This window comes from Eucalyptus grandis, chromosome 3, assembly GCF_016545825.1.
Source record: "Eucalyptus grandis isolate ANBG69807.140 chromosome 3, ASM1654582v1, whole genome shotgun sequence".
Taxonomy (NCBI): Eukaryota; Viridiplantae; Streptophyta; class Magnoliopsida; order Myrtales; family Myrtaceae; genus Eucalyptus; species Eucalyptus grandis.
In genome coordinates this window covers 442,211-466,742 of record NC_052614.1, presented here as the reverse complement: position 1 = coordinate 466,742, position 24,532 = coordinate 442,211, and the positions used below count along the sequence as shown (strand labels likewise).

The following is a 24,532-nucleotide window of genomic DNA, read 5'->3' as shown; positions in this document are numbered from 1 at the left end:
TCTTCTTTTGGTAGGTTGTTGGCCTTGGTCATGGCCGACGACCGAGCCGACGAGAGTCGGCGGCCTCGCTTTAGGGGTGAGCTCGGGATCGCCGGATCTGGGCGAGCCCGAGCTGGCCCAGCCACCGGCGAGGCTCGCCGACCTGAGAGGATGAGCCTTGCCAGGGGCCAGCAATGCTCAACTTCGCCGGGGGCCGGCGATCGGCTAAAGAAAAAAAAAGAAAAAAAAAAAAAAGAAAAAGAGAGAAGAGAGAAAATTTATTCTTGAAAATTATTTCAGAAACTCATTTCTGTTCTAAATATGTTTCTGAGAAAAAAAATTGAAATAAAAACGCAAACAAACGTATTTATGTTTTTTTTTTTTAATTTTGGTAAAATCAAACGCATTTATGTTCTTTCCTTTGTTCTCTAGAAAAAAAAAAACAACAGGATTTTTGTCCATAAACAGAAAAAAAGAACGTAGGCCTTCTTCCTACAGGATCAATCGTTGAGCTGAGCGAGTGTCAATGGCGTTGGCGGTCGGAGCTTCCTTCTTCTCTCCCATCATCCTCAAGCCCCGCGCCGCCTTCGCCAGCCCCGTCGCCTGCGGCGGCGGCGGCGGCAACCATCACGCGCAAGAGGCCGCGCTCGTGCGGCGCGCCGCCGAGCTCGCCGACAAGTCCGCCGGCTTCACCTCCCCGCACCCGAATGTCGGTTGCCTGGTGGTGAGCGGCGGCGGCGGGGCGGGGGCGGAGACGTGGCGGGCGAGGGTATCTGTACGCTCAGGGGACGAAGCCCGCCGAGGTCCAGGCCGTCGAGGCCGCCGGCGAGCGCTGCAGAGGCGGCACGGCTTTTCTCAATCTGGAGCCCGGCGATTGCCATGGTGATCGTACTGCTGTTTCCGCTCTTGTCCAGGTTTGCCAACAGCGAGCTTTCCGTCTTTATCTTGTGATGTTGTTGATTCGCTGCATTGGTGAAGTCCTCACATTTCCGCTTAGGCCTTGATTATGATCTGAGTACGTACAGTGGATATTTTGAAATTAAAGTTGAGATATTGATGACTTAATTCATTCAAGAGATTCTCGAGGGGATGGAGCTATCTTGGCTCTTGATATTTGAGGAAGCAAAAGGACACTGTTGCTGTAGCATTGAGCGTTTGTTTTTATTTTTTTGTGACTTATGAATGTGATATAGGAGACGGGATGATTGACATGGTTTTGAAAATTAGGCAGGTATTACAAGAGTAGTTATTGGGATGAGGCATCCGCTACAGCATCTGCGGGGCAATGCTATACGCACATTAAGAGGTCAGGGACTGCAGGTTGATGTTTTCGGGGAGGATCTACAGAGTAAAATCATTGAGGTTCTCTCTCTCCCCCTCCTCTCTTGTGCATAGCCTTCCAATTTCTGTGGCCTTCACTAGCATTGCAAGAGAAAATCTTGAGCAGCTCCAGCCTCTGTTCAGACCTGATATGATTTGATGTTACTGTCCTTACGATTCACACTCAACTATCTTTTCTGATGATATTTATCCTTATATCAAATGTTACCTTCTATAGTAAGGGAATCATGTTGATCGACTGTTTTTGGGTCCCCTAACCGGTGACTTCACTGCATAATGTTGCAAGGACAAGGCCATAGAATGCATAAAACCTTGCTGCGCGGTGCTTTTATGCTGCTGACGATGAAACCATGTTCTGTCCTCTACAGTTCTGTCTTTTCAAAGCTAATAATAAGCATATCGAGGAGAGAAGTATATCGGTAGGATTGATCTGAAGATGTGTTAGAATGGTGGTGTTGAAGTTGTGGTGGTGGTGAAATGCTAGCTAGGAGCTAGGTGGTTAACTTATCAGGAGCCAGTACGTTATTGATAGTTGTCAAGAGAGGTAACGAGCTATGCTAGCAGTTGAAAATCTGGTAGATGAGTGTTATGCGTAGTCAGTTTGCTAGCTGGTGTCATGCCATCATTGGGCAGGTAGAAGCATGTGTATCAATCATAACTGTGATATGGACATTAAATTATTTTCTGAGTTGCTTTTGTTTTTAAGTTACAAATAAAACGCAAGTCTGATGACGAAATGATTTCAGTTAATGATGGAATAAATTGTCCAAGTTATTTTCTATGATTGCAAGAGCTTTAAATTAAATTATTACACTTTACATTCTACTGGAAAAATCTATAAAATGACAATAATAATTTTTTCTCTCCAAGTTTTACTATGAGGAGGTATTACTCCGATTTTAAATCTGAGATGTAGCTGCAAATTGGGATAGCACAGCCTTGTCAGGGATTATCATGGGTTCAGTGGTCACAGTAACTATTAATCTATACGGTTGCAGAAAATTTTCTGACACTTCATCATCTTGAGTACTTCACTGTATTTGAAAGTTATTTTTCGCAAAATTCATGTACCGTCTTGCACATCTTACAATCCTGGATCATGTGATGCAGGAAGCTCAAAAAGCATGCCGCATTGTCAATGCTCCTTTGGTTTATAAAGCTGCTTCTCGAGTTCCATTTTCTGTTCTTAAGTATGCCATGACCCTTGACGGTAAGGTTCTTAGTTTTGGCAGCAATCATTATCTTTATTCTTGCCTAGCAGTTGTTCAAACTACACGAGGTTGCCAAGAAACTCGGAAATGCTGATTGTTTCTCTTAGATTTATGCAGGAAAGATAGCTGCCAGTAGTGGACATGCTGCATGGATAAGCAGCAAAAAGTCTAGGAGTAGAGTTTTTGAGCTAAGGGGTAGGAGCGATGCAATTGTTGTGGGAGGAAATACTGTACGTAGGGACAGTGAGTATCATCAGCTTTTAGGCTGTGAAATTTTCAGCCTTTTAATAGTTATTTGCTTCTTCTAAAGTCCTTCCTCTTTGAAACAGATCCACGCCTAACTGCTAGGCATGGTGGTGGTCACCTGCCCATGCGCATTGTGGTGACACAGACTCTTGATCTTCCTGAAGAAGCGAACCTTTGGGACATCTCTGAAGTATCCACGATAGTGGTAACCCAGAGAGGTGCCAGGAAGAGTTTCCAGAAATATTTAGCATCCAAAGGGGTTGAAGTTGTTGAGTTTGATATTTTAAATCCGAGAGATGTGATGGAGTATTTCTATGATCGTGGTTACCTTTCAATTTTCTGGGAGTGCGGAGGGACATTGGCTGCATCTGCCATTTCATCTGGGGTAATACACAAGGTATTCAACCTTCTTCTTTTGACATTGAGTACCAGCATCTTTGTGTTCTTGATTCAGCTAATGGTAACATATACATGGAAGTTTTAATTAACTACTTGGTGAAAGAATGAGTTTTGAATTGCGATGGGAAACCAATAATTTATAGGATTTCAAAGGTTTGACTCATTAGAACTACCTTGGCTAATGCAAACAATCCAAATAAACAAACCTTACCTTCTAGAGGAGTTTAGAATGAAAGGTTAATACCCTAAGTCACAATAATAGGACAAATATTAACTTGGATCAAGGTCGAGGAAGTATTGTGATGTCCCCTCATATTGTTCGGTATGCTTGGTGCTATCCGAGCCTCTGAAGTCCCTCGGGACATGTTATAATTTTTCTGCTCCTACTTGTATGGGTTTTCTATTGTTTTGGAGGAAGCTCTACTTGGTAAGAGAACAGCTGAATGGTGGCTGGTAGCTGCTTGTGTTGGATGATGCAAATGCTGCGATGAATATAATGTGACATTGTCGAGTTGTGCTGGCTTTCTTAATAGATTATGCCTCATTCGTATTGCTGATATGTTTTGCACCATGCAGGTTTTTGCATTTGTAGCTCCTAAAATTATTGGTGGAAAAAATGCACCATCACCTGTGGGTGAACTTGGGATGGTAGAAATGTCTCAAGCCTTAGATCTGATTGATGTTTGCTATGAGCAGGTAAATTATGAGTCATGTGCCAACATTGTCTTAGTTTTTACTTTTCGATAGTAGTTATGCTAGTGAAAAATAATTATAGGATGACGAGAAACTTGTTTTAGCAATTGTACTTATGTCACTCATCTTTCTCCTGGGGTGTAGCTTACATTTGTTTATGTTATCCCTTCTGCATATTACCGGCCAACTAACTTCAAGATGGTTTTACTGTGGACCCTTATAATGAATCCTTCTGCGAAATTGCATATGCTAATAAAAGTATTCAAACAGCTAATAATAAGGCAGTTTCCACCGACTGTATATATAAAATGACCAGGTTAGAGAGCTGTCCAGATGCTTAATAGATTTTACAAACATGTCTATTTCTTATAATTCATGACTAAAGAAGTTCATTCAGAATTTGTTTGTTCATTTCCATCTTGGCTTGCTCCTCCCTCCCTCCCTCCCTCCCTCTAATGGCTCCTTGTTGTTACTTAAATAGGTTGGACCTGATATGCTTGTGAGCGGATTTCTTCAGCCCATACCTGACCTGACACCTGTGATACCATCAGCGAACGAGACTTCTGCTATTGATCCCACAATTACACCTTATGATTCAAGCATCATATTCTTCTATAAAACATGGGATCCGTATGGAGCTTTCTCAAATTTTTCTCCTCATCCCATTCAAATGCCAGATGAAAATGGTAATTATGCAACTTGGTCAACTGTGGAGCACTACTACCAGGTAACTGATAATCCTACTTTTTGCCTTAAAAATTACCTTCTAAATCAAATGCTATGCATAATCTTCCAGGACTGTTGAATTGCAGGCACACAAGTTTGTTGGAGTGGACAATCCTCTTGCACAAGCATGTGTTGAAGACATAAAATCCGCAAAAAGTCCGGAGGAGGCAGCCAGAATGGGAAGGTCTGTGCAGAGGCGGCAACCAGATCTGGTATCCCCAATTTCCCTATTTTCAAATGGCTTTCGTTCGTCATTCTCATGCCTAAAAATCATCAGCCACCCATTTCTTTGATTTGATTACACTTTCTTTACAAACTCAGACATTTGTGCCAAGAATTTGCATGGCTTTATAGTCCCTCCACTTTGGCTTTTCTTATGTACTTGTGATTAGCACCTGAGTTTTTTAGTTGTGAACTTTTAACATTCTGCTTGAAGATGAGAAATGTAAAATCCGGTCAATCCATTTGTTTTTTGATTTTCGTCCTCTTTGTAAATCATGTTTCGCACTTAATGTTTTAGCACATAGAGAAATGTTGTTTCCTATTAAGGCTCATAAGCTACAAAAGCATGAAAATGGTTATCGAAGCAACTAAAATGTATGAGAATTGAGAAAAGAATATGATGCTCTTCATAAGAACATAATACAGCTCGAAAAGAAAATGCAAATTTTTTTCCCCCAAAAGTAAATTTGGAAAAGAAAGGCGTCCTGGATATATTACGATTTTACTAGACGAACTTTGAGATCTTGGTAAATGAAACTTATTAGTTACGAGATATAAACTTTTGTAAGCATCAATGCAGGTGAGATCTGACTGGGAGAGTGTGAAGATCGATGTGATGTACAGAGCCTTGAAAAGCAAGTTCTCAATTTACCCCCACTTGAATAACATGCTTCTATCAACTGCTGGTTCTGTTCTTGTTGAAGCTTCACCACATGACCTCTTTTGGGGTGGAGGAAGGGAAGGAGAAGGATTAAATTATTTGGGCAGGCTATTAATGCAGTTGAGATCAGAGTTTCTTGGTGAGACCTCTGCTACCAGTGGAAGCTCCATTTTAGCTGCATAACATGCTGCTTATCAAAAGCTGACAAAATGGCGGAGCATTTCTTGATCCTTCTTGAGTCGTCCAAATATGTAAGAAAATCAATTGGACACATAGATACAAAGTCCTATGGCAAGTGAGCCGTTAATCTTTATCATACAAGTATGAACGAAGACTCATATGATCGTGCTTTCAATTTCAACCATGTCCCTCCCATATTCATTGTAATGTGATTGGAAATGCTCAATTCTCGCATCTAGAAGGGAAGCAAGGCGCTTGATTTTATCCATCTATATGTGGAAAAGAAATCTTTTCAACTCTTAAAGATGCAAGATTGGAGTTTGGACCAAAAGGTTGGTACATGACTCCTCCTTTCACATCTTGCCCTTTAATACCTGTTTCAGTAGAAAGTCTTTCAAACCAATTGATTAGATCATTATGGCTGTGTCATTTGCATTAATGAATGCCAGATTGCTGATTGTGGAGCTGGACCGAGTTGTCTAATTAAATTAAACAATTCCATAACCTTACGTGTGTAAAATCATCGGCTCCAGTACTATTTAACGAAAGTATAATGAAATCAAGCAGCAGTACAGATGATTTCTCTGCCAATTTTAGAGATCTGACTTGATGGGAACCTGTGAAAAGAATGTTGATAAATAGCATGGTGTTTAGCATTTACACCTAAACATTTAAAAAGGAACAAATGTCTGACTTTGGATTGAAGTACACCATCCAGATTCTGGATTTTGTATATTTGGCAAGATCACCGTGTTCTGTTATATGCTCAGTCAAGATCACTGTGCTCATTCCATGATGTGACTGGTTTATTATCCACTCATATGTCTTTTTCCTCTCATTTTCTCTAATATTTTCAAATCTCACATTGCTGGTCATATTAATGGTGAATAATTAATTGACTATGACCAAGATACATAACACCAACCAATTGTTCTATCTTACTCAACATGCTTAACCTTTTCAGATCAATAACTAGAGAGTAGAGAATCATGGGAGAGTAGCAGTAGTGTTGTGCTTTGTAAATTGAAACTGTTCTCTTGCCTGAGACATTTATTTAAAGACCTTCTATAGAAATTAGAATGCCTTCTTTTTCCTTTTTTGCCTAATTGAATGCCTTTCTATAAGTAACAAACAATTACCTTATTTTTCTTTATTAAAGAATATGGATTAGTTATATTAAGCAAATCCTATGAACCTTTTCTTAGAACAATATAACCTGACTTCTGAGGATTTTAGAATTCAAAATGATAGAGTTGAAGGACTTGCTGAAACCTCTCAATAGTTGAGTGACACTCAAGATTACAGTTAATCATTGGAGGGTCACTATGAACTTAGTAACGAACAAAAGTTGTGTAAGAACTTAACAGGTTAAGTGAATCAATGTGACGCTTGAAGCAGATGAAAGATGTCTTCATAAAAGAAGACATCTGAAGCTTAATGTGCTTAATTGAACACATTAAGCCAAGTCAGTAAGTATAATGCATAAAATGCTGATTGGATTAAATAACTGGACAATGCTCTTGCTCAGATATGATGTTGGTCGTTGAAATATGTAGAAGTGATTGCAGTAAAAGTGCAAGGAAAAAGTACCCAGAAAACTCTTGTTCTCCAAGTCAACTATCAAAAGGTCAAAGATTGACCTGCACTGTCTGATTGCATGTTATGCATCTTCAGTTTAAGGATGAAATAGGTTGTTCAAGACTGAAGCCACGAAGCTAGTGCTGAAAGTATCCTCTAAACAAATTTTAAATCTCCTTATCCACCTGCTCATCTTCAAGATACTACTGGTCAGCTTGGTCGCTCAGAACTTTCAATTATTTAGAACTCCAGACTTTAGAGTTTAATGAATGACATACTCTTTTGGTCAATCCCTTGTTAATTTTGGTCCTATTACCGAGTAATTGCTATGAGAAATTTTTTTGAGCTAGGTTGGAAAGTGCTAGTGATGCCATTTGTGTGCTGACTTGAGATTTCCAAGCTTTCGAAGCATGGAGCTGTGGCTGACAAAGTATGTCTTCCAGCATTCTCCATACTGATAATATATAGTTGGTTCAGATGGTCCCCAAGACACTTCTTGTATTTATTCATTTTGTCCCATCAGATATCGTAGGGTGCCCTAAATTATGTTTATACTTGGGGAAAGGTTTCATGAGGTCTGTTTTACATGGTTTGGAGGATCTACAGAGAGCAGGTCATGATCTTCCTGGAAGAATGGCCTTTTTCATTTTTGGAATCTTGCATGACTCACATTACCTGTTGCATCAAAGCTGACATAGTTACCTAGACCATGCTAAGTTATGGGTCTTGATTTATGACATGCAGTTTTTGGAAATGGTTAATGGTCTTTAAGAAAGTGGAACATGGAAGGTATGCTTAGGTTTGCTAATATCATGGTGTCTCTCTTTGAAGGATTCACGTATATTATGTCAAATATTAAACAAACTTTGGCATCAACCATGCAAGTTATTCCCTTTGATTTCAAATGGTGAAGTTACATTGCATCGTTTATAGTCTTAGAAGAACAATGATTTCCTAGTTAGACAATAAGACGATATATCATAAGTTCAAATTCAGTTCTTTCAAACATAAAAGTATGGTTGTTAAATGTTAAATTTATGAGGCATAAAAATTTTACATGTCCGGTATGCTTAGATTACGCTTTGTCAGCACTCAGCAGTAGTAAGCTGCCGGTAGCTATATTGTGATCACACATCTTCAAATGCAGTTAAGACTGCCACTGGGAGATGTGGTTGATTGGAATATTCTGGTGCATTAATAGTTCTAATCGGATGGTAGATGCTTTGACATTTGAACGGGCATTCTCAATCGACCACGGTCACTAATCAAATGTCATTTTGTTTACCTTCATCATTATATTGGGTTTTCTGGACATCTTGTGTAAAGGATGATTAAACTTGGGATTTGTCCTCGAGTGATTGGTCTTGCAATTTTTCAGCCGGCCTAATTGAGAGTTATCAAGCCTTGGTTGATTTTTGCTTTATCTTGAGATGCTGAAGATAGACATGATAGCAATAACAGCATCAACTTGTGAATGAAGGAATCAAATCACATGAAGCCCTTCTGGTGTGTACTTATCCAAATTCTAAGGCTGTGAGATTTCCATCTCATTGACTTGCAGATAAGGTCTTGTCATCAGGTTGGGAATTCACCATTGACTCTTTTGTGGCCAGAAACATATGATTAAGGATATGCTATGTCAATCCTAAGTCGTACTTCACATTCAAATCAAAATTCGCAATCAATGTGTTAGCCTCGAACAATTTAGGGCGAATTTGATAACGATTATGTTCCGGGGAATAATTTTTTATTAGAATTTGTTTTTTTCTAATTCTATTTCCGAAAATAATTTCTGAGTAAAAAAATGTCAAGAATTTGTCCAAAATTTATATTTGCGGGATAGAAATGCATTTTATAGGATTCTTAATTTTTTTTGTTTCTTTTAAATTATTAATACTTTTGTTATATTTTCTTTTTCTTTTTCTCTTCTTCTTCCTCCTTATTTGTAGCCAATTGCCGACCGGTTGGGCGAGGTCTAGTGAGTTTGTCAAAGGCTTGCCTGGCTAAGGCGAGCCTTGGCCTCACCATATTTGGGTGAGGCCAAGCCTTGCCCAGCGGTGCGAGGTTGGCCTCGCACTGACTAGCAAGGCTCGAGTCAGCAACGCTCTGACGAGGTTGCTGGTACTTGTCTAGTCAAGCCATAGTCGAGGTCGGCGACCAACCAAAAGGAAGGAGAAGAAAGGAGAAGAGATGAAGAGAAAAGAGAAGAAAAGAGGATAAAAGAGAAAAATATGAATTGATTCTAAAAATTGTTTTCGGAAATAAGAAGCAACTTTTTTCTACTTCTTCATTGTGTTCCAAATCTATTTCCGAAAACAAAAAAAATAGATTTTTGTTATCGGCAATAAAAATTTTATTGAACGTGTTTTTGTTCTTTTTTTGTTTCGGAAAACAAAAGAACATAATAGCTGTTATGGGAATGGTTACCAAACATGGTTTTACTCAACGAAATGAATTGTGATTGCACAATTACCAATCTCCTGAGTAGTGCGGTGAAGTGAAAACAAGTATCCTCGGGATTTTATTCAATGGTTTTATCTGTCTTTTGGGGATATTCTTAGATCTGCATGGGTTATTTCTCACCAGTTTAAGTGCGAAAGTTATACCTACCGAGGGTGCAACTATGAGATGCGCGTGCGAGTGCGGAAACCCCACAAGACATTTGTGGTCTGAATTGATTGGCCGAGGAAACACGAAGAAACCGAAAGCATTTCAAGAGAGTAGGATGGCATTTCACTGGACATATTTCTGGATATTTTGAAAGCAAATATCTCTGAAAAAAAAAAAAAACCTTAAATTCTGGAAAGTGCAAAAAGAGCATGCCGTGTAACATCATAAAATAAAATAAAAAATTCGGAACGCGCTCATCAGAGTAAGCTTAACACCTTTTGAAGGAAAATTTCGCACGTTGTGGTTCATCGTAGATCCTGCCATTTGACTCGTTGTTCATCAGTTGGCACCTTGACTAGTTGTTCAGCTCACAAGATAAAACATAAGTGGCCATTTTCTTCTTCTTAAATAAGTGAGCATGACATTTTTTTTTTTTTTGGTAAAAATTAGAAGGCGACCGAAACCTCCTAAAATCCCTTTTGGCTAAAATTGAAATCGGAAGGGAAAATGACATAAATTGTCTTTGCACTTTGGTCTAATGTGACATGTTGTTCTAAATTTTTTAATATGTCAAATGCTGTCGCTAAATTTTTAAACATTTTTATTTAGTTTATGAATTGCATTGAACATTTAGCAACAAAGAGTGGCGACGAGATTAGCAGCTGCTTTACCAACGCTGGAATGTTGGATTTAAGTGCCAAGCAAGGCTAATTGCTGACGTAGCAAACCTCTAACATGGCGAACCCATCACCACAACCCTATCATGTGCGAATGGAGAAACCCAAAACTGAAGATACAGATTTCATGCAAGTGAGTTTTAAAGGTGCTTACAAGTTGCAGTACAAACAACATGGAAAAAGAGAATTAAGGAACGGAAAATACCAAGATTGTTCTTTTTTAGGTTTCGGAACACGTTCAGCAAAAGAATTCTGGAACATGGAGGGAATCGTGGCAGCAGTATATGTTATGGAATTCGTGCATAATCTCACCATTCATTTTTCAGTTTTTTGCTAGAAATAAGCCCACCATTCATTTTAGTGAAGAAAATGAGCCTTATTTATACATATCAGATAGTTACTTTCTTCTTATCTTTTTTGCCCTTTTTACAGTTTGACTTTGCAATCACATCAATTTTCAAATTTTATTTGGGGTTAATACCCTGAAAAACCCCAAACTGGTACATTTGTGACAAATTTACCCAAAACTATTTTTTTTATCACCAAAAACCCCAAACTGGTATACCTTTGACAAATTTACCCCAAACTGGTACACTTGTAACAAGTTTACCTTATGTCAATTTTCGTTAAATTTTATTGTCAAATTATTAAATTAAATTACACGTGACAGTTGACTAATATATCAATTTAGGATTTTACGCATCATTTGCCACAGTTTACAATTTTTTTGATTTTTTTTGTGGTATTAATCTAATTTAGCAGAAGGTATATTTGTCACAAATTTATCAATTTGAGGTTTTTTGCAATTGAAAAAATTATTTTAGAGTAAATTTGTCGTAAATGTACCAGTTTAGGATTTTTTTTTATGGTCAGTTGGGGTAAATTTGTCACAAATGTATCAGTTTGGGGTTTTTCATAGTCGAAAAATAGTTTGGAGTAAATTTGTCATGAATGTACTGGTTTGGGGTTTTAGGGTATTAACCTTTTTATTCGGGGGATTAGTTAGATACAAGACATTTCCTCAGTAGAAACAAAAAGGGCAAAAAAAAAAGAAAAAAAAAAGAGCAAGAACGGAAAGAGATAAGAACGGGGCGATCGAATGGTTTATAGGTAAGAATTTGTAATCAGGAGCCACTGAACCCCAGAAGCCCAACGTATGATTGTCAGATGCCACACGAAAGATGGCAAAAGACACCAAAAAGCTTTCAAATCATCGTTCTTCTCTCTCTCCTCCCCCTATGACATCCAAAAAACGCCTCCTCCTCCTAGATACACGTGAAATCCTGCAAATTTGAAAAAGAACCCGAAACCAAAAAACAAAAGAAAAAAAGGCAGTCCACGTCAGCCCTAGGAAATCTGGGCCGAGCAGTGAGGTTTCGCCATGTCATCAGATAAGAGGGCTTTTGTCAGTGAATTTCTAGAGAAAGAACGAGAGGGGGGTCCGCTCCTGCAGGTGGTATGGGTGGCACACCCTCAAAAAAATCCAATTTGGAGATCCAACGATCCGCGCCCATGATTAGGATGACGTTCCCTCGAAGTGCTCTGCTACCTTATCTTAAGATATCGCAAATGCAATCCAAGTTCCAAATCCTCATTCAGTGTTATTTTTTCTTTTACTTGTCAGGATATTTTTTGGGTTGAGGAAATTTGGGATTTTCTAATGAATTTCAAATAGTTTGTAAACGCCCGTAGCCGCGGGCTTTACGTTCCTTCTCACGTCATCAGAATATCCTCGCAATTCTGGACTCCTACTAAACGCCAAGTTGGCAAGATTTTAGAATTCTCTCGATGTCCGTTTTGGACCGACAGTTTTCCACAGATATGAAGTAAAACTGAGTCTTTAGCGGAATTCAGGAAAAAGAGAAGTGGGGTTTCAAGAACTAGAAAACCATGCCTTGAAATGGATTCAGATGCTTCAGGGGGGCAAAAGAAGAGAAGATCAATCTTTGTCCTTACAATTTCTTAAGACCTCTTTAACGGTAAACTGATAGTTGATCGCCCGGTGGTGAAAAGAGGGTTGGAAAAGAGGTCGATCTAGGAAACGAGGAAGATGAGAAATAATTGAAGTGCTAAGCCCTGTAAAATAGGGATAGAGAGAGCTTTGCCAGGGTGGTCCTCACACAGCGGAGCTGATAATGAGTTTTGTCCCTTCCCCTGTTTCTCCCCCTCTCTCTCTCTTAGCTCAAACAACGAGACTTTAGCCTCTGCTCCCCTTCCCTTCTCTAATGCACTCTGGAGAGAGAGAGAGAGAGAGAGAGAGAGGTCACGGGGAGGAGCAAAAGAGACCCGTTAAGAGTTCTGTAGATGTAACAGATGCACATCCACAATGGCATGCACACCCTGTCTTTGTCTGTCTCCGCATCTCTCTGCTAAATTTTAACTGTGGCATACTCAGAGTCTTTGATACCGTCATTGGTTAATTTTCCTTTCTGAGATATTTCTAAATTCTTATTCCTCTTCTTTTTTTTTTATGTCTAAACCCGCCTGCCGTGAGTCAAGAAAGCTCAGATATATAACTGGGTTTTCCTAGGGTTTTGTGACGCTCTCTCTTTTGAGTGTGTCCCCGGGGTACAAGAGCTAGCTCTCTCTGGTCAGTACGTAGTCATTCAGATGCCAAGCATTTTAAACATTACACTCTCCTGATGGCGTTTTGAGTTCATTTTAGAGCTGAATCGCCCTATGAGTGTAGCTTTTCACTTCACAACTCTCTGATTGAGCTGAAGTTCTTTCAGCAAGAGCTTCGGTAACAAGGTCTAACATTCTTGTACTGTCTTTTGAATCTTTTCCTCGCGAATTCTGAGTAACCTTGCTTGCTTATTATTTCTGCAAATTGGTTCTGTGGATCTCCTTCCCAATTAGCTCATCTACACAAAAAATTTCTGATAGCTTTTGCTGTCCCAGAGAATCTACTATTTCCACAATTGGTTGATTTTCTGGTCAGAACTTGAATTATAGTCCGACTGAATTTAGTCTTCTTCTTGACCCATTGCACTGATTCCTACTCAAGTTGGCAATCTTTCCCTTAGTTTAAGTTTATTCCAGAATAATGGCTTCCTGTCTAAGTGGAGGCAGCAGAACTTATGCTCTCGATCTCGATATCATCAAATCCCCAACAACATCAACCCGAACCTCGCAAACATCATCATCGCCATGTTCGACAATCTCCGAATCCAGCGACTCACCACTTGCAATCTGCACCCGGAAGCCCCGGACACAGAGAAAGCGTCCCAACCAGACGTACAATGAAGCGGCTGCTTTACTCTCCACGGCCTATCCAAACATTTTCTCCAGCAAACACCTGACAAACCATCCACGTGAATCCACCAAATCCCATCAAATCCTCGCTGATGAATCCTCGGAACTGTTGCTTCCTTTTCGAGTCGTGGACGATGATTTTGGTTCCGGGTACTTGCTCCCGCATCACCAGCCAAAGCAAGACAAGTGCTTTTCCCAACTCGAGCCCAAATTCTCGCCTTCTCGCGAAAAGCCTTGCCAGAGCCCAGGGGAGAACGAAATCCAATCCAAGGGCTCGGATTTGGACGCTTGCTGGGAAGGGTTCCAAGAAGATTTCGACGCTGAATCCATCTTGGACGAGGAAATGGAGGAAGGGATCATCGACAGCATCATGGGAAATCTCAGCGCCGACACCAGTGCGTCCCATCGAACGTTGTACAGCGACCCGGTTTATGGGAACCGACCGCCTCTGGGATTTGGAATGAGAAGAGGAGTGAGCGCGTGGAGAGACGTCAGCGAAGTGAACTGGTGGAACTTCCCCACCGTCGATGTCCGCGAGATATCCCCGAAGCTCAACCGGAGCTCCAGTTCGGCGGAGAAGAAGAAGAGGAGCAAGGTCGAGAAGAGCGCGGCCGAGTCCAGGGACACGGAGGAGCCGCCCAAAGAGGACCCCACTCCGAAGCCGATGGAAGGGTTGCTGCTGAAACTGAACTACGATGAGGTCGTCGACGCTTGGTCCGGCAAGGGCTCGCCGTTCCCCGACGACTCCGACGGCGCCGGCAATGACGTCTCTGTACGTTCTCTAATCCCTCTCGCCTGCAAAAAAATTGCTTTCTTTTTTTCACTTAAGACAGGCTCGATTAGTTGGCAAATCCAGTGTTCTTCGCGCTAGAGCTAACTGCCAAGTTGCCGTCCGTTCATTAACCGGTTGCGTTTCATAAAGATTACATTTTTTCTAAAACCCTGATTCTAATTTATGATGTGTAATTATTAATTGCTAACAAGTTAATTGCTAACGAGGGAATGTTTCGTACATGCTTCCAAGTACAACTAGAAAGTTTCAGGGCTTTCGCTTAAGGGGGACCAGCCCTGCATGAATCTAGTCCGTGGGACCCGGCTTCACTGTTACCAGGCCGACTCTAGTTTTTGTTTTCTAGCTGCCAATCATGCGCTCATTAGACTCCCTAAAAGACAGATTTTTGGGAAAAGTTTCCCCTGTTAGATGGCTGATTTGAATAAATCAAATGTCTGATGGAATATGCTATTTGGTTCTGAGCTGTGAATTCCTTTCGTTCGAATCCTTTTCATAGAAACCTTATTTAGATCTGTCCTGTTTACAAATTTGTATTGACCATTTTGTCTATTTTGGGCTCAATGTCTTCCATGTAATTGACAGGCGAGGTTGGCCCAGATTGATTTGTTTTCGGAGAGCGGCGGACTGAGAGAAGCAAGCGTTCAGCGCTATAAGGAGAAGCGGCGCACTCGCCTCTTCTCCAAGAAGATTAGGTATCAAGTCAGAAAAGTTAATGCTGATCAACGGCCCAGAATGAAGGTATATATCATCTCTTTGTAGCTCCAAAACATATGACCCAATTATCTCTGGGTTGTCTGCATTTGATTAGAGAGTAATTAGGTAATCCGATCGGGTCCTCCCCATCAAACACATTACTCCTTGAGAGAGAGAGAGAGAGAGAGAGAATCTGCGTCGATTATTAGAACCATAACCTAACATGATACGAAACTTAGCATGAACAAGAATACTCTTCTCCTGCCCTCAAGATTTCGATCCGGGTTTAGAACTAGAAGCTGCGTCCATCTGAACGTGCAAAAGCTTTTGACCCTTCTCATTTTTTGGCTAGGTTTTTCACTGTCCAAAGACATGCACGCAGAATAGAGGTAGATCTGCTTTTGCTAAAGATTTTAAGTCCGTGAGATAACGACAAGACATTGACATTTGCGAGCAGAGGTACTGTCCTGAAAGAGGCTGCTTCTCTAACCACGTTATGTTCTTCAATTTTTGCAGGGTCGATTTGTGAGAAGACCGAATGGGAGTACGTCCGCGTCGAAGATGAAAGGATGACAACCTCCTACCAGTTGCTTACAGATAAATACAAGATTTAAGAAGATGGTCCTGGTTTTGTTTTTCTTCATCATTTTGTTATGTAGTCCCGAAATGCCTTTTTATCAGGCTTTGTCGTGATCTTACGGGGAACATAAAACCTTTCGATAGGAAACAAGCATTTTTCTCAGATCGTTGAACAGCGGCTATAGAGAAGAGCATGGCGATGATTCTGCTCTGCTAACCGAGGCTCGTCTTTCATCGTCTATCCTGTATCTTCATTTTCTCGTTTTAGAATTTGCTTTGTCCATGACCGTTAATTTGTGAGCTCTGACCACGTTCAATGTCATTTAAAATTCGAAATAAATCAATGGATTGGAAAATCATGTGCTTTTCAAACAACAATTTTCTGGTCTGTTCCGAGCAGTAACACCCTGAAAGAGACTAAATTCATAAAACATGTCAAGCTCTGTGCCTCACAAGTGTGAATTTCGGCCTTCTCTCGATAAAAGAAAGTTATAAATAATCAATCACCAGATTAAAAAAATACACGAAATCGATCGAGATAATTTCATTGTTAAATCTAATAAAGCGCAGATACGTTGCAAAGATAAAATGATAATTCGGAAATTACAAACTAATAATTCGGTTGTCACGATCAAAGCTAATTTGGTAAATCATATTAATTCAAATTGAATGCCATCATTGGAGCTTCTATTATATTTAAGGAAATTGAACAATGCAAAATTCTGAGTACAAACTTTTGTCATGGTCAATATACCCATTAGAAAATCGATACTTAGGCATCTAAATGGTCACATAAATTGGTTAGGAAAAATGACACAAATGATCTATAAAATTTTAATTTGTTTAATGTGATCTATGAATTTTTATCCAATATGCAATATGATCTTTGAATGCGATTCTTAAACTTTAGGTATATGTTCAATCTAATTCATGAACTATATAAAAATATTTGATGATGTCCCTAATCTTGAAACAATGAAAGAATGACATTAATTTTTTTTTTTCATTCAATTTATGAATTACATTGATTGCGCACTAAAAATTTAGGGATTACATTGTACAAATTAAAAGTTTATTAGCCATATTACACATTAGATTAAAATTTATAATGATATTAGTTAAATAAACAATAAAAATTATATTGTATATTGAATCAAAATTAATGAATTATTTGTGTCATTACCCATCTTAAAAAGGAAAACAAGAGGACGATACCCTTTTATTTTCTTATATTTTAGGCACAAATCAAACAAGAAAAGCCGTCGTTGATGGAAGAGTGAAACGAGGCCGAACACTCCAGAGGCTCTTGACACAGCAGACAAACATCGACGAGGTCTTATCTTCTCAAGAGCCATCCATTCATCCTGTATTCGCCCGAAACTCGAAGCACGCTCTTAACATTTTCGAAGGCAAAAAGGAAGATAGGGAGATGCCAACTTTGAACCTGTACACCAACGTGCCGGTCGACACGGTCGTCGCCTCTGACATTCTCAAGGACGCAACCAAAGCGGTCGCTAAGATCATCGGCAAGCCTGAGTCTGTTAAGTGCCGTTTTTTTTCCTTCCTTTCGTTTTCATTAGGGCCTAAATACTTGCGGATGACGTGCTATTTGCACTGCTCACGCACTGTTCGACGATATTTCCATGTGAGCAACCGACGCAAAAGACTTCATTTTGATATTCGCAATGGGGCTCTGTACTGATTTAGAGACATGGGTCGGGTTTTGTCTGTCGTGCAGTACGTTATGATACTGCTGAATGGGTCTGTGCCCATTGCATTTGCTGGTACTGAGGCCCCGGCTGCATATGGTGAATTGATATCCATTGGAGGCCTTGGACCCAGCGTCAACGGCAAGTTGAGTTCCACCATTGCGGAGATACTCGAGACTAAGCTTTCCATTGACTGCTCCCGGTTTTACATCAAGCTTTATGATGTTCAGGTTAGTTCACATTGTTCTGCTCACTGAAAATGATGTCTGCATTGTTTTATTTGGCTTTTGCTTCTCTTCTTGCACCACATGGTTCCATCTGAACGACCAATGAATATCATGCAATCCTATCTTGCCGACAAATAGGACATTCATGCATGCGATTAATACTCCACATCGCAGATATTTACAGTTTGGTTGGAGTGAATCCTTTCATGCAACAGTGAGTTGGCTTGCTAGTTTGTATAGGGTGAACTGTAGGGACTGTCCCTTAATTTACTCATGGCCGTGGGACTGGAATTTTCGTGGGGCAGAACTCATGAATCTCAGCCTCTGGCGATATCTTGCTATTTGAGGAAGAAAGATTGAACAAATGTGCTGTTATCTTGCTATTGCAGCAGTATCGTTCTGTTGGTCTAAAAAAACATATTATATCAGGCCAGAAGTCCTAGCGTAATGGTGACTAGATACTATGCATCTCTTTTCCATCTTGAATTGCTCTTGGAGTGTCGTTAGATCTCTTGCCAAACTAACAGGTCCAGGCATAATAATTGAATTTGCTGTGTCCATGGATGGAACTTGGACATGATTTTCTCTTGCCAAATCCTGTTTGGATAATACTTTTAGCAATTGCTCTGGCAAAGAAGTGCTGGTAAAGAGAGTTGTGATTTCTAGAGCTAGCAATGAGGCACATGCATTTGCTTGCATGTGCCAAAAGAAGGTATTGACTAGAGATTATGTAACTCAAGGAAGAGGACACAAAAAGTGGGAGAGAAAAGTTGGTAAGGTAGGTGGTTTAGGAAGTGAAGCGGTTTAATGAAAGCAAATTTTGAAGGTTCAAACATCACCAGAAAATTTCTGGGGAATAAATTTGTACAAATAAGAGAGGAAAATCTGTCTCTGCAAACCATAACAAAAATCATTGTCCATGTAAATGCACGTTCTAACTCAAGACTATGAAATCCAATCTCCATGGTTCTCGGTCTGCACAATACTATTTAAAAGTTCAGAAGGAATAGGAACCTTACCTTTCAATGACTCATTAACCTGAAGCATCTTCTTTATCCTTAGCTAACATATTATATTTGCTTATGTCCAGAGATCATTTTTTGGATTCAACGGTTCAACTTTTTGACCAGCAACATCTGTAACAGATCCCTGGAAAGGTCGATGCTTTGTGCATAAGCTCACTACTAGAAATACTTCTGCTGTATCAGCCCCATTGGGAGATACCATCACAGACTGCTAGCTTGTAACTGCATTGAATCAACTACAGAGTACATTCGCGTCATAAATTTTAAATGTCCCTTCCTGCTCTATTTTCTTCTTCTCGTTTCAAGGCATTATTGTTCAGGCTCCCATGTGAATATGAATTTTAAGTCTAAGAGCAGCCGATAACCAATTGTGCTCTAAGTTGAGTTCCTGAGTTACTTTGCACCGGGGTTATGAACCTGGTCATGCGATCTCTTAACCTCTCTAGTGGCCGAGCGGTATAATATAACATATTGCGCTTGTATTCCCTCCGGTTAACAGCCAACATTTTTATCTCTTTGATCAGTAGAGCGGGGCTTAGATATAACAAATCAAGTCGCGGGGCTTAGATATAACAAATCAAGTCAATTTATCTATGGTTAGACGTCCCGTTATGCTAAATGGCGCGGGGCAAATCCATAAACCATTTCCTGTAGCACGTCTAACTTTTTGTTAAATACAAGCCACAACAATGATAAAGTGACTTGGGTGGAAATAGATTGGCAAAGGTATAACAGTCCAAGAATGGTTACATAATTTTCTTTCTTAGGGCCTGGACGAGAACTTTTTTGGGAAAAATTTGGCGGGTAACGTTTTTGGTCACACTATCTAGGCCCTATTTGTTAACGTTCTTTATTTATGTTTATGAATAAAATTTATGTTTTTTTTTTTTAGGGAAACAAAAAGAACGTAAACGTAAACGTTTGTTTGCGTTTTTGTTTCAAATCTATTTTTTTATTTTCAAGAACACATTTGGAACAAAAACTGAAACAATTTTTAAAAACAAATGTTTTTTCTCTCCTTTTTTCAAATTTTCTTTTCTATTTTTTTCTTTTTTCATTTTCTTTTTCTTTGGCCGGCCGCCGGCCCGGCGAGCCCGAGCTCACGACCCAGGTGAGGCTTGCCGGCATGGCAGTGGCCCAACGAGGCCAAGCCTCGCCGGTGGCTGGGCGAGCTTGGGCTCGCCCAGATCCAAGGTGAGGCCGAGCCTCGCCAACGCGGGGCAAGGCTAGGCGAGCTCCCGGGCTGCGGGATCCGGGTGAGCCCGAGCCGCCTAGCCAGGTGAGGCTCGGCCTCGAGGGCCGGCGAGCCTTGTCGTGGCTGGGCGAGGTCGCCGGCCCTCGTCGGTCGATCGCGGGCCATGGTCGAGGCCGGTGACCGGCCAAAAAAATAAAAAATTAAAATTAAAATAAACAAAAAGAACATAAACCTTTTTTATTCAAACATGTTTCCTGGAGCAGAATTCTGCTTTTGGGAATAAGTGGAGTCGAGTCAATTTTTCACACTTGATGGTTGTGTGATCCAATTGGAATGAAATGTGCTCGAAAGCAAGCCACAAGGATGATCGCTGATAAAAATCATGAAATATCATAGAGACAAAAGAATTCATAAACCAATCACACTAAGCAATGTTATTATCTCAAAACATAAGTCTCCTCTCAAATCATCATCATTAAGAACATGAAGTAGCTGTCCTTTTGTTCTTTTGCCCGGTTGAAGTGGCTGTTTGGTCCATTTTAGGCAAGGATCACCTCCCATATATCATACTTCTTGGCCTCCTTCATCTCCACTGGCTTCTAAGATGAAAAAGATACCGTTACTAATCACCAAAAACTGGCCTAGCGTTGGAACGAGATTGAGTATGAGCCAGTGTTTGGATCTTTAACAGCTTTGAAGTTGTCAACGCTCATCCCAAACCGGCCCAACACGGAGTTCCCCATCTCTTTCAGCTTCCCTGCAGAGAACATAGGGTCCAGCACGATTAGTATTTTCACAACAGAACAGAACACTAAAGTCATGGCAATATCAGTTAACAGACATGATACTTCGCCAGACGTATTACCTGGAACATGGACAAATTCTGTATAGACATCACAAGTTTAAAAGAAAAATGTATTCTGGTTCTTTTAAGTGGATCTCATCATATAAACCAAGATAATTAATTGGTAATTGATTGACGGCAAATAAAGTTAATGTCTCAAAGGTTATTCATCAAACTCACCAATCATTTCTTCCTTCATCTTCTCTCTTTTTTCCGCAGCAAGTGGCTCCAAGTGGAGAATGGTCTTCTTAGCTTGGTTGTTTGAAGGGTCCAATTCCAAAATCTTTTTGTTATCTGCAAACCGTTATGAAAACAAGTTCAGAAAGATATAAAGACCAAGTCGGACATCACACAAGCACTCTCTACAGTTCAACCAAATTTAGACAATAGTTATCAGAAGTTGAAAACACCTTAAGGTGGCAACACCACTTAATACGAGGAGCTAGGGACTAGAACTGGTGGTTGTCACAAATTTTCATTCCTACCCAAAATAAATAAATTACCTGAGAGAATAATGCAGAGAAAACTCTATAATCTTAAATTCTTGCAAGTTCCTCCAATAACAAACCCTCAAAAATCAATATGCTTGCCCAAATCCACTTCATTACCAACATATGTGCCCTTTATATGACTGACAACTAGAGAATCAGAGGAAGCATGAACAGCAAATGTTCATTACTGTATGATGAAGATAGCCAATTAAAATTTGAGTTGAAGAAAGCTGTGAATGATTGACACTCTAATTTGCAGAAGAGTGATGCAGAATTAATCATCTCGAATTTATGCCTACCAGCAAGAGCTTCTTCGTAATTTTCTAGCTTCTCATGAGCTTCACTTCTCCTGACCAATGCTTTCATATATGTAGAGTTCAGTTCTAATGCTCTGTTGCATTCCTTGATTGTATCTTGATAATTACCCTGAAACACATAGAAGAAAATTAAAGGCTATAAAAGTGAAAAAATGGAACACACATTAGGCTTTAGATTGCTCCATAAAAAATAATTAGAAGAATCTTGATCAAGAACAGTAACAATCTCATCAAAAGTTATAGCATCTTATTGGCAATAAGGCTCAGATTCTGTCGCTTTAGGAGTGCATCCATATGCATGCAATTGAAGGCTATAAAAGTGAAAAAATGGAACACCTTAGGCTTAGATTGCTCCATAAAAAATATTCAGAAGAATCTTGATCAAGGAGAGTAACAATCTCATTAAAAGTTGTAGCATCTTATTGCTAAGAAGGTTCAGATTCTGTTGCTTTAGGAGTGCATCCATATGCTTGCAAATTCTCTTTTCACCAGTTTGACAGCAGGCAGGCTGCTTCTCAAATGAAATTCTTTTCCTTCCCACTCAAAGATTGAAAAGAATGACACTGTCACATTAATCACTAAAGGTGCATACCATTTTCAAGAAACATATGGCACGATTGCCATGACATATTGATCTTAGTTCCACAGATGCAGGAATGTCTGGAGCAACCTTTAAGGCGAGCTCATACTTTAACAACGCCTCCTCATATTGACTATCGGCAAACAGTTTGTTACCTTCCAACTTTGCTTCATTTGCTTGTGCTAAGGCTATCTGCTTTGAAAAGGAAAAACATCATTTATTAAGAGAAGAAAAAGTAAGAAAAAGTTTGGGTCAGAGAGAAGAGAGAGAGAGAGAGAGAGAGAGAGAGAGAGAGAATTCATAATTGACAAGAAAATAACGATAATAAATTCATTTCATTGTTTGTTTCCCCTTTTCTTTGGGGGGAGGTGGAATTAGAGTATTGAACCTCATTATCAAATAGAATATCATTATGGTGCGCAATTTCCATTCATTGACATATGTAAACAATGTTATTTATCCCTAGAGAAAACATTATAACATTATAAAGACAAAATGCAGCATTGAAGTCTTGAGATAATTGGAGAAACTCGGATGCTCGGAAGTTGTGATAGTACTACTAAAATATCTCTGTTAATGAAGAGATTACGCTTTATATCTGCCTTAAGGTAGCCCAAAACTGCGATTTTTCTAATAGGAACCAACCTAAACAGCATGAATTTTCAAAGTGCATTTGGCTGTTCCTTCAGTCTACTCTCATAAGATGTTCTGAACAAATTTCGACTGAGTTGGAAAATGCACACCAACAGCTCAATAAGACAATGAAGAATCCGTGCAAGCAAAAATCAGGGAGAGTACACTGATGAGGAGAATGTGCCAACGTAAAAAGGAATCAAAGCCCTTCACATCAGAATTTCTTTTTGTGTTCATCTGCTCTCTATCAATCTTCGAAGAAGTACAGCCTAAATAATAGAGCTAGTAGACTTCTCGCACGTAATACTCATATCTGACACTTCATCACTGGCTTGCCTAATGACAAGATGGGGGAAAACATTCCATCATCCAAAAAGACCCAAATCCAATGAGAAAGCTTCAAAATTCTCAACATCATGCCTTAATTACCAAACTCAAACTCGAGCATCGCCGACACAGTTCCCGTCTAGTCGTTCAATCAAAAGACAAACTTGCCCAGTTTGATGAAGGATCGACCAGACGACATCTTATAGAGGGAAAACTCCCAATCACAGATTCGCGAGCTTGCATGCAACAAGCGGAATCACGGACTGACCTGATTCGACTCATCGTCCGCGGCGTCAATTTGAGAATCGTCCTTTCGAGACGTCGATTGTTCCACCGCGGCATCGATCCCTTCTCGCGGTTCCTGGTGCTGATTTAGGTCAGCGCCGCCGCCGCCGTCGCCAGCGGCGTCATCGGCGTCGTCGGCGTCGTCGGCGTCGACATCGCCTTCGCTGGCGGTCTCGAAGCCGTCGGAGTCCGCATTAACCGTCGGATGGCTGGTGGATGCTTTGGCGGCGTCCAAAGTTTCCTCGGCGACCTTCTCCGGTTCGGATTCGGGTTCGATCACCGCCATTTTCTTCTCCGGTTTGATTCGATTGCAGTTTGAGACGAGGTTGATCGGTTGTTGCCTGCTTCAGGAGCAATGGCTCGGAGCTGTATCCTCGCGACGTTTCTGGAATCTCTGGTTTAACGTGCTTCGGCGGCCCTCTTTGGTTTTGGGCCAACTCCAAGAACCCACGAGCTTTATTTTCCCAAAATACAAAAACATAAAAAAATTTTTGAAAAAAAAAAAAAAAAACTTTTCTAACTCTGCCAACTGCACATTTTTGAAAAAAAAAAACTACACATTTTGATATATTTAAAGTATTTCTAAAAATAAGAATAGCATATGAATTAAAAATTAAAAGGAAAGGTTTCCATTGTGCAAAGGAAAACAACAACAACAAAAATGTGACAAGTTCTTTTACACGTGTCTTGAAAAATCGAAAATAATATTTGGAAGATATTGAGGAATAATAAAAATCGATTTTAAGGAATGGAGGGTGAAAATTAGCATAATAAACAAATTGATCATGTTATCCTCATAAGTCATAACGTCATGCGTTCACTTGATTTGTCAAATCACAAAATAAATAAATAAGCTATAAAAGTATAGTGAATATATTAACTCAATTCACTAGCCTCAATCGAAAAATCAAAAAAAAAAAAGAAGCTCACTAGCCATTTATATAAATATTATGACAATTAAGATAAAAAAAAAATTAAAATAACGTAACTTTTTCATTTGTCTTTTATTCAATTAAATCTCCAACTAACAATGTCTCATAATTGCTAAGGAACTGT

At 39.8% G+C, this 24,532-nt stretch overlaps 4 protein-coding genes across 6 annotated transcripts; 3 read left to right on the top strand and 1 right to left on the bottom strand.

The window, feature by feature from the left end:
* Positions 1–448: 448 nt before the first annotated feature.
* LOC104435927 (riboflavin biosynthesis protein PYRR, chloroplastic) lies at positions 449–6,014 on the top strand. The gene is given in 10 exon segments (XM_010048632.3): positions 449–730; positions 732–893; positions 1,207–1,341; positions 2,431–2,530; positions 2,649–2,774; positions 2,861–3,174; positions 3,753–3,872; positions 4,351–4,596; positions 4,682–4,807; positions 5,398–6,014. Coding segments are annotated over 10 exon segments (1,818 nt in total). The 5' UTR covers positions 449–505; the 3' UTR covers positions 5,662–6,014.
* A 6,756-nt stretch (positions 6,015–12,770) lies between these two features.
* On the top strand, positions 12,771–16,183 carry LOC104435926 (protein CHLOROPLAST IMPORT APPARATUS 2). The gene is made up of 3 exons (XM_010048631.3): positions 12,771–14,550; positions 15,154–15,309; positions 15,781–16,183. The coding sequence occupies exons 1-3, from the start codon at positions 13,570–13,572 to the stop codon at positions 15,835–15,837; spliced, it is 1,194 nt and encodes a 397-aa protein (XP_010046933.2). The 5' UTR covers positions 12,771–13,569; the 3' UTR covers positions 15,838–16,183.
* A 907-nt stretch (positions 16,184–17,090) lies between these two features.
* Positions 17,091–19,089, top strand: LOC104435924 (macrophage migration inhibitory factor homolog). 2 transcript variants are annotated; one of them, XM_010048630.3, is made up of 3 exons: positions 17,091–17,383; positions 17,582–17,782; positions 18,870–19,089. In XM_010048630.3, the coding sequence occupies exons 1-3, from the start codon at positions 17,273–17,275 to the stop codon at positions 18,903–18,905; spliced, it is 348 nt and encodes a 115-aa protein (XP_010046932.2). In that variant the 5' UTR covers positions 17,091–17,272; the 3' UTR covers positions 18,906–19,089. The 2 variants fall into 2 exon arrangements, with proteins under 2 accessions (XP_010046932.2, XP_039164368.1); XM_039308434.1 differs by having other exon boundaries at positions 17,091–17,488.
* A 1,274-nt stretch (positions 19,090–20,363) lies between these two features.
* Positions 20,364–23,898, bottom strand: LOC104435923 (tetratricopeptide repeat protein 1). Of its 2 annotated transcripts, none has more exons than XM_039310551.1 (5): positions 23,460–23,898; positions 22,244–22,426; positions 21,634–21,760; positions 21,024–21,137; positions 20,364–20,756 (listed from the first exon to the last, which is right to left on the bottom strand). In XM_039310551.1, exons 1-5 carry the CDS (start codon positions 23,760–23,762, stop codon positions 20,641–20,643), a joined length of 843 nt encoding a protein of 280 aa, XP_039166485.1. In that variant the 5' UTR covers positions 23,763–23,898; the 3' UTR covers positions 20,364–20,640. The 2 variants fall into 2 exon arrangements, with proteins under 2 accessions (XP_039166485.1, XP_010046930.1); XM_010048628.3 differs by having other exon boundaries at positions 22,244–22,423; positions 23,460–23,897.
* Positions 23,899–24,532: the final 634 nt, after the last annotated feature.

Bases quoted from the DNA above. Each gene is read 5' to 3' on its own strand.
- LOC104435926 (XM_010048631.3), top strand. From the start codon at position 13,570: ATGGCTTCCTGTCTAAGTGGAGGCAGCAGAACTTATGCTCTCGATCTC. The intron at 14,551-15,153 runs GTACGTTCTCTA...TGTAATTGACAG, and splicing joins GCGCCGGCAATGACGTCTCT to GCGAGGTTGGCCCAGATTGA. The intron at 15,310-15,780 runs GTATATATCATC...CAATTTTTGCAG, and splicing joins ATCAACGGCCCAGAATGAAG to GGTCGATTTGTGAGAAGACC.
- LOC104435923 (XM_039310551.1), bottom strand. From the start codon at position 23,762: ATGGCGGTGATCGAACCCGAATCCGAACCGGAGAAGGTCGCCGAGGAA. The intron at 21,761-22,243 runs GTATGCACCTTT...TATGTGTTTCAG, and splicing joins CCATATGTTTCTTGAAAATG to GGTAATTATCAAGATACAAT. The intron at 21,138-21,633 runs GTAGGCATAAAT...AACGGTTTGCAG, and splicing joins TTACGAAGAAGCTCTTGCTG to ATAACAAAAAGATTTTGGAA.
- LOC104435924 (XM_039308434.1), top strand. From the start codon at position 17,273: ATGCCAACTTTGAACCTGTACACCAACGTGCCGGTCGACACGGTCGTC. The intron at 17,489-17,581 runs GTGAGCAACCGA...TCTGTCGTGCAG, and splicing joins CTGTTCGACGATATTTCCAT to TACGTTATGATACTGCTGAA. The intron at 17,783-18,869 runs GTTAGTTCACAT...GCTTATGTCCAG, and splicing joins TCAAGCTTTATGATGTTCAG to AGATCATTTTTTGGATTCAA.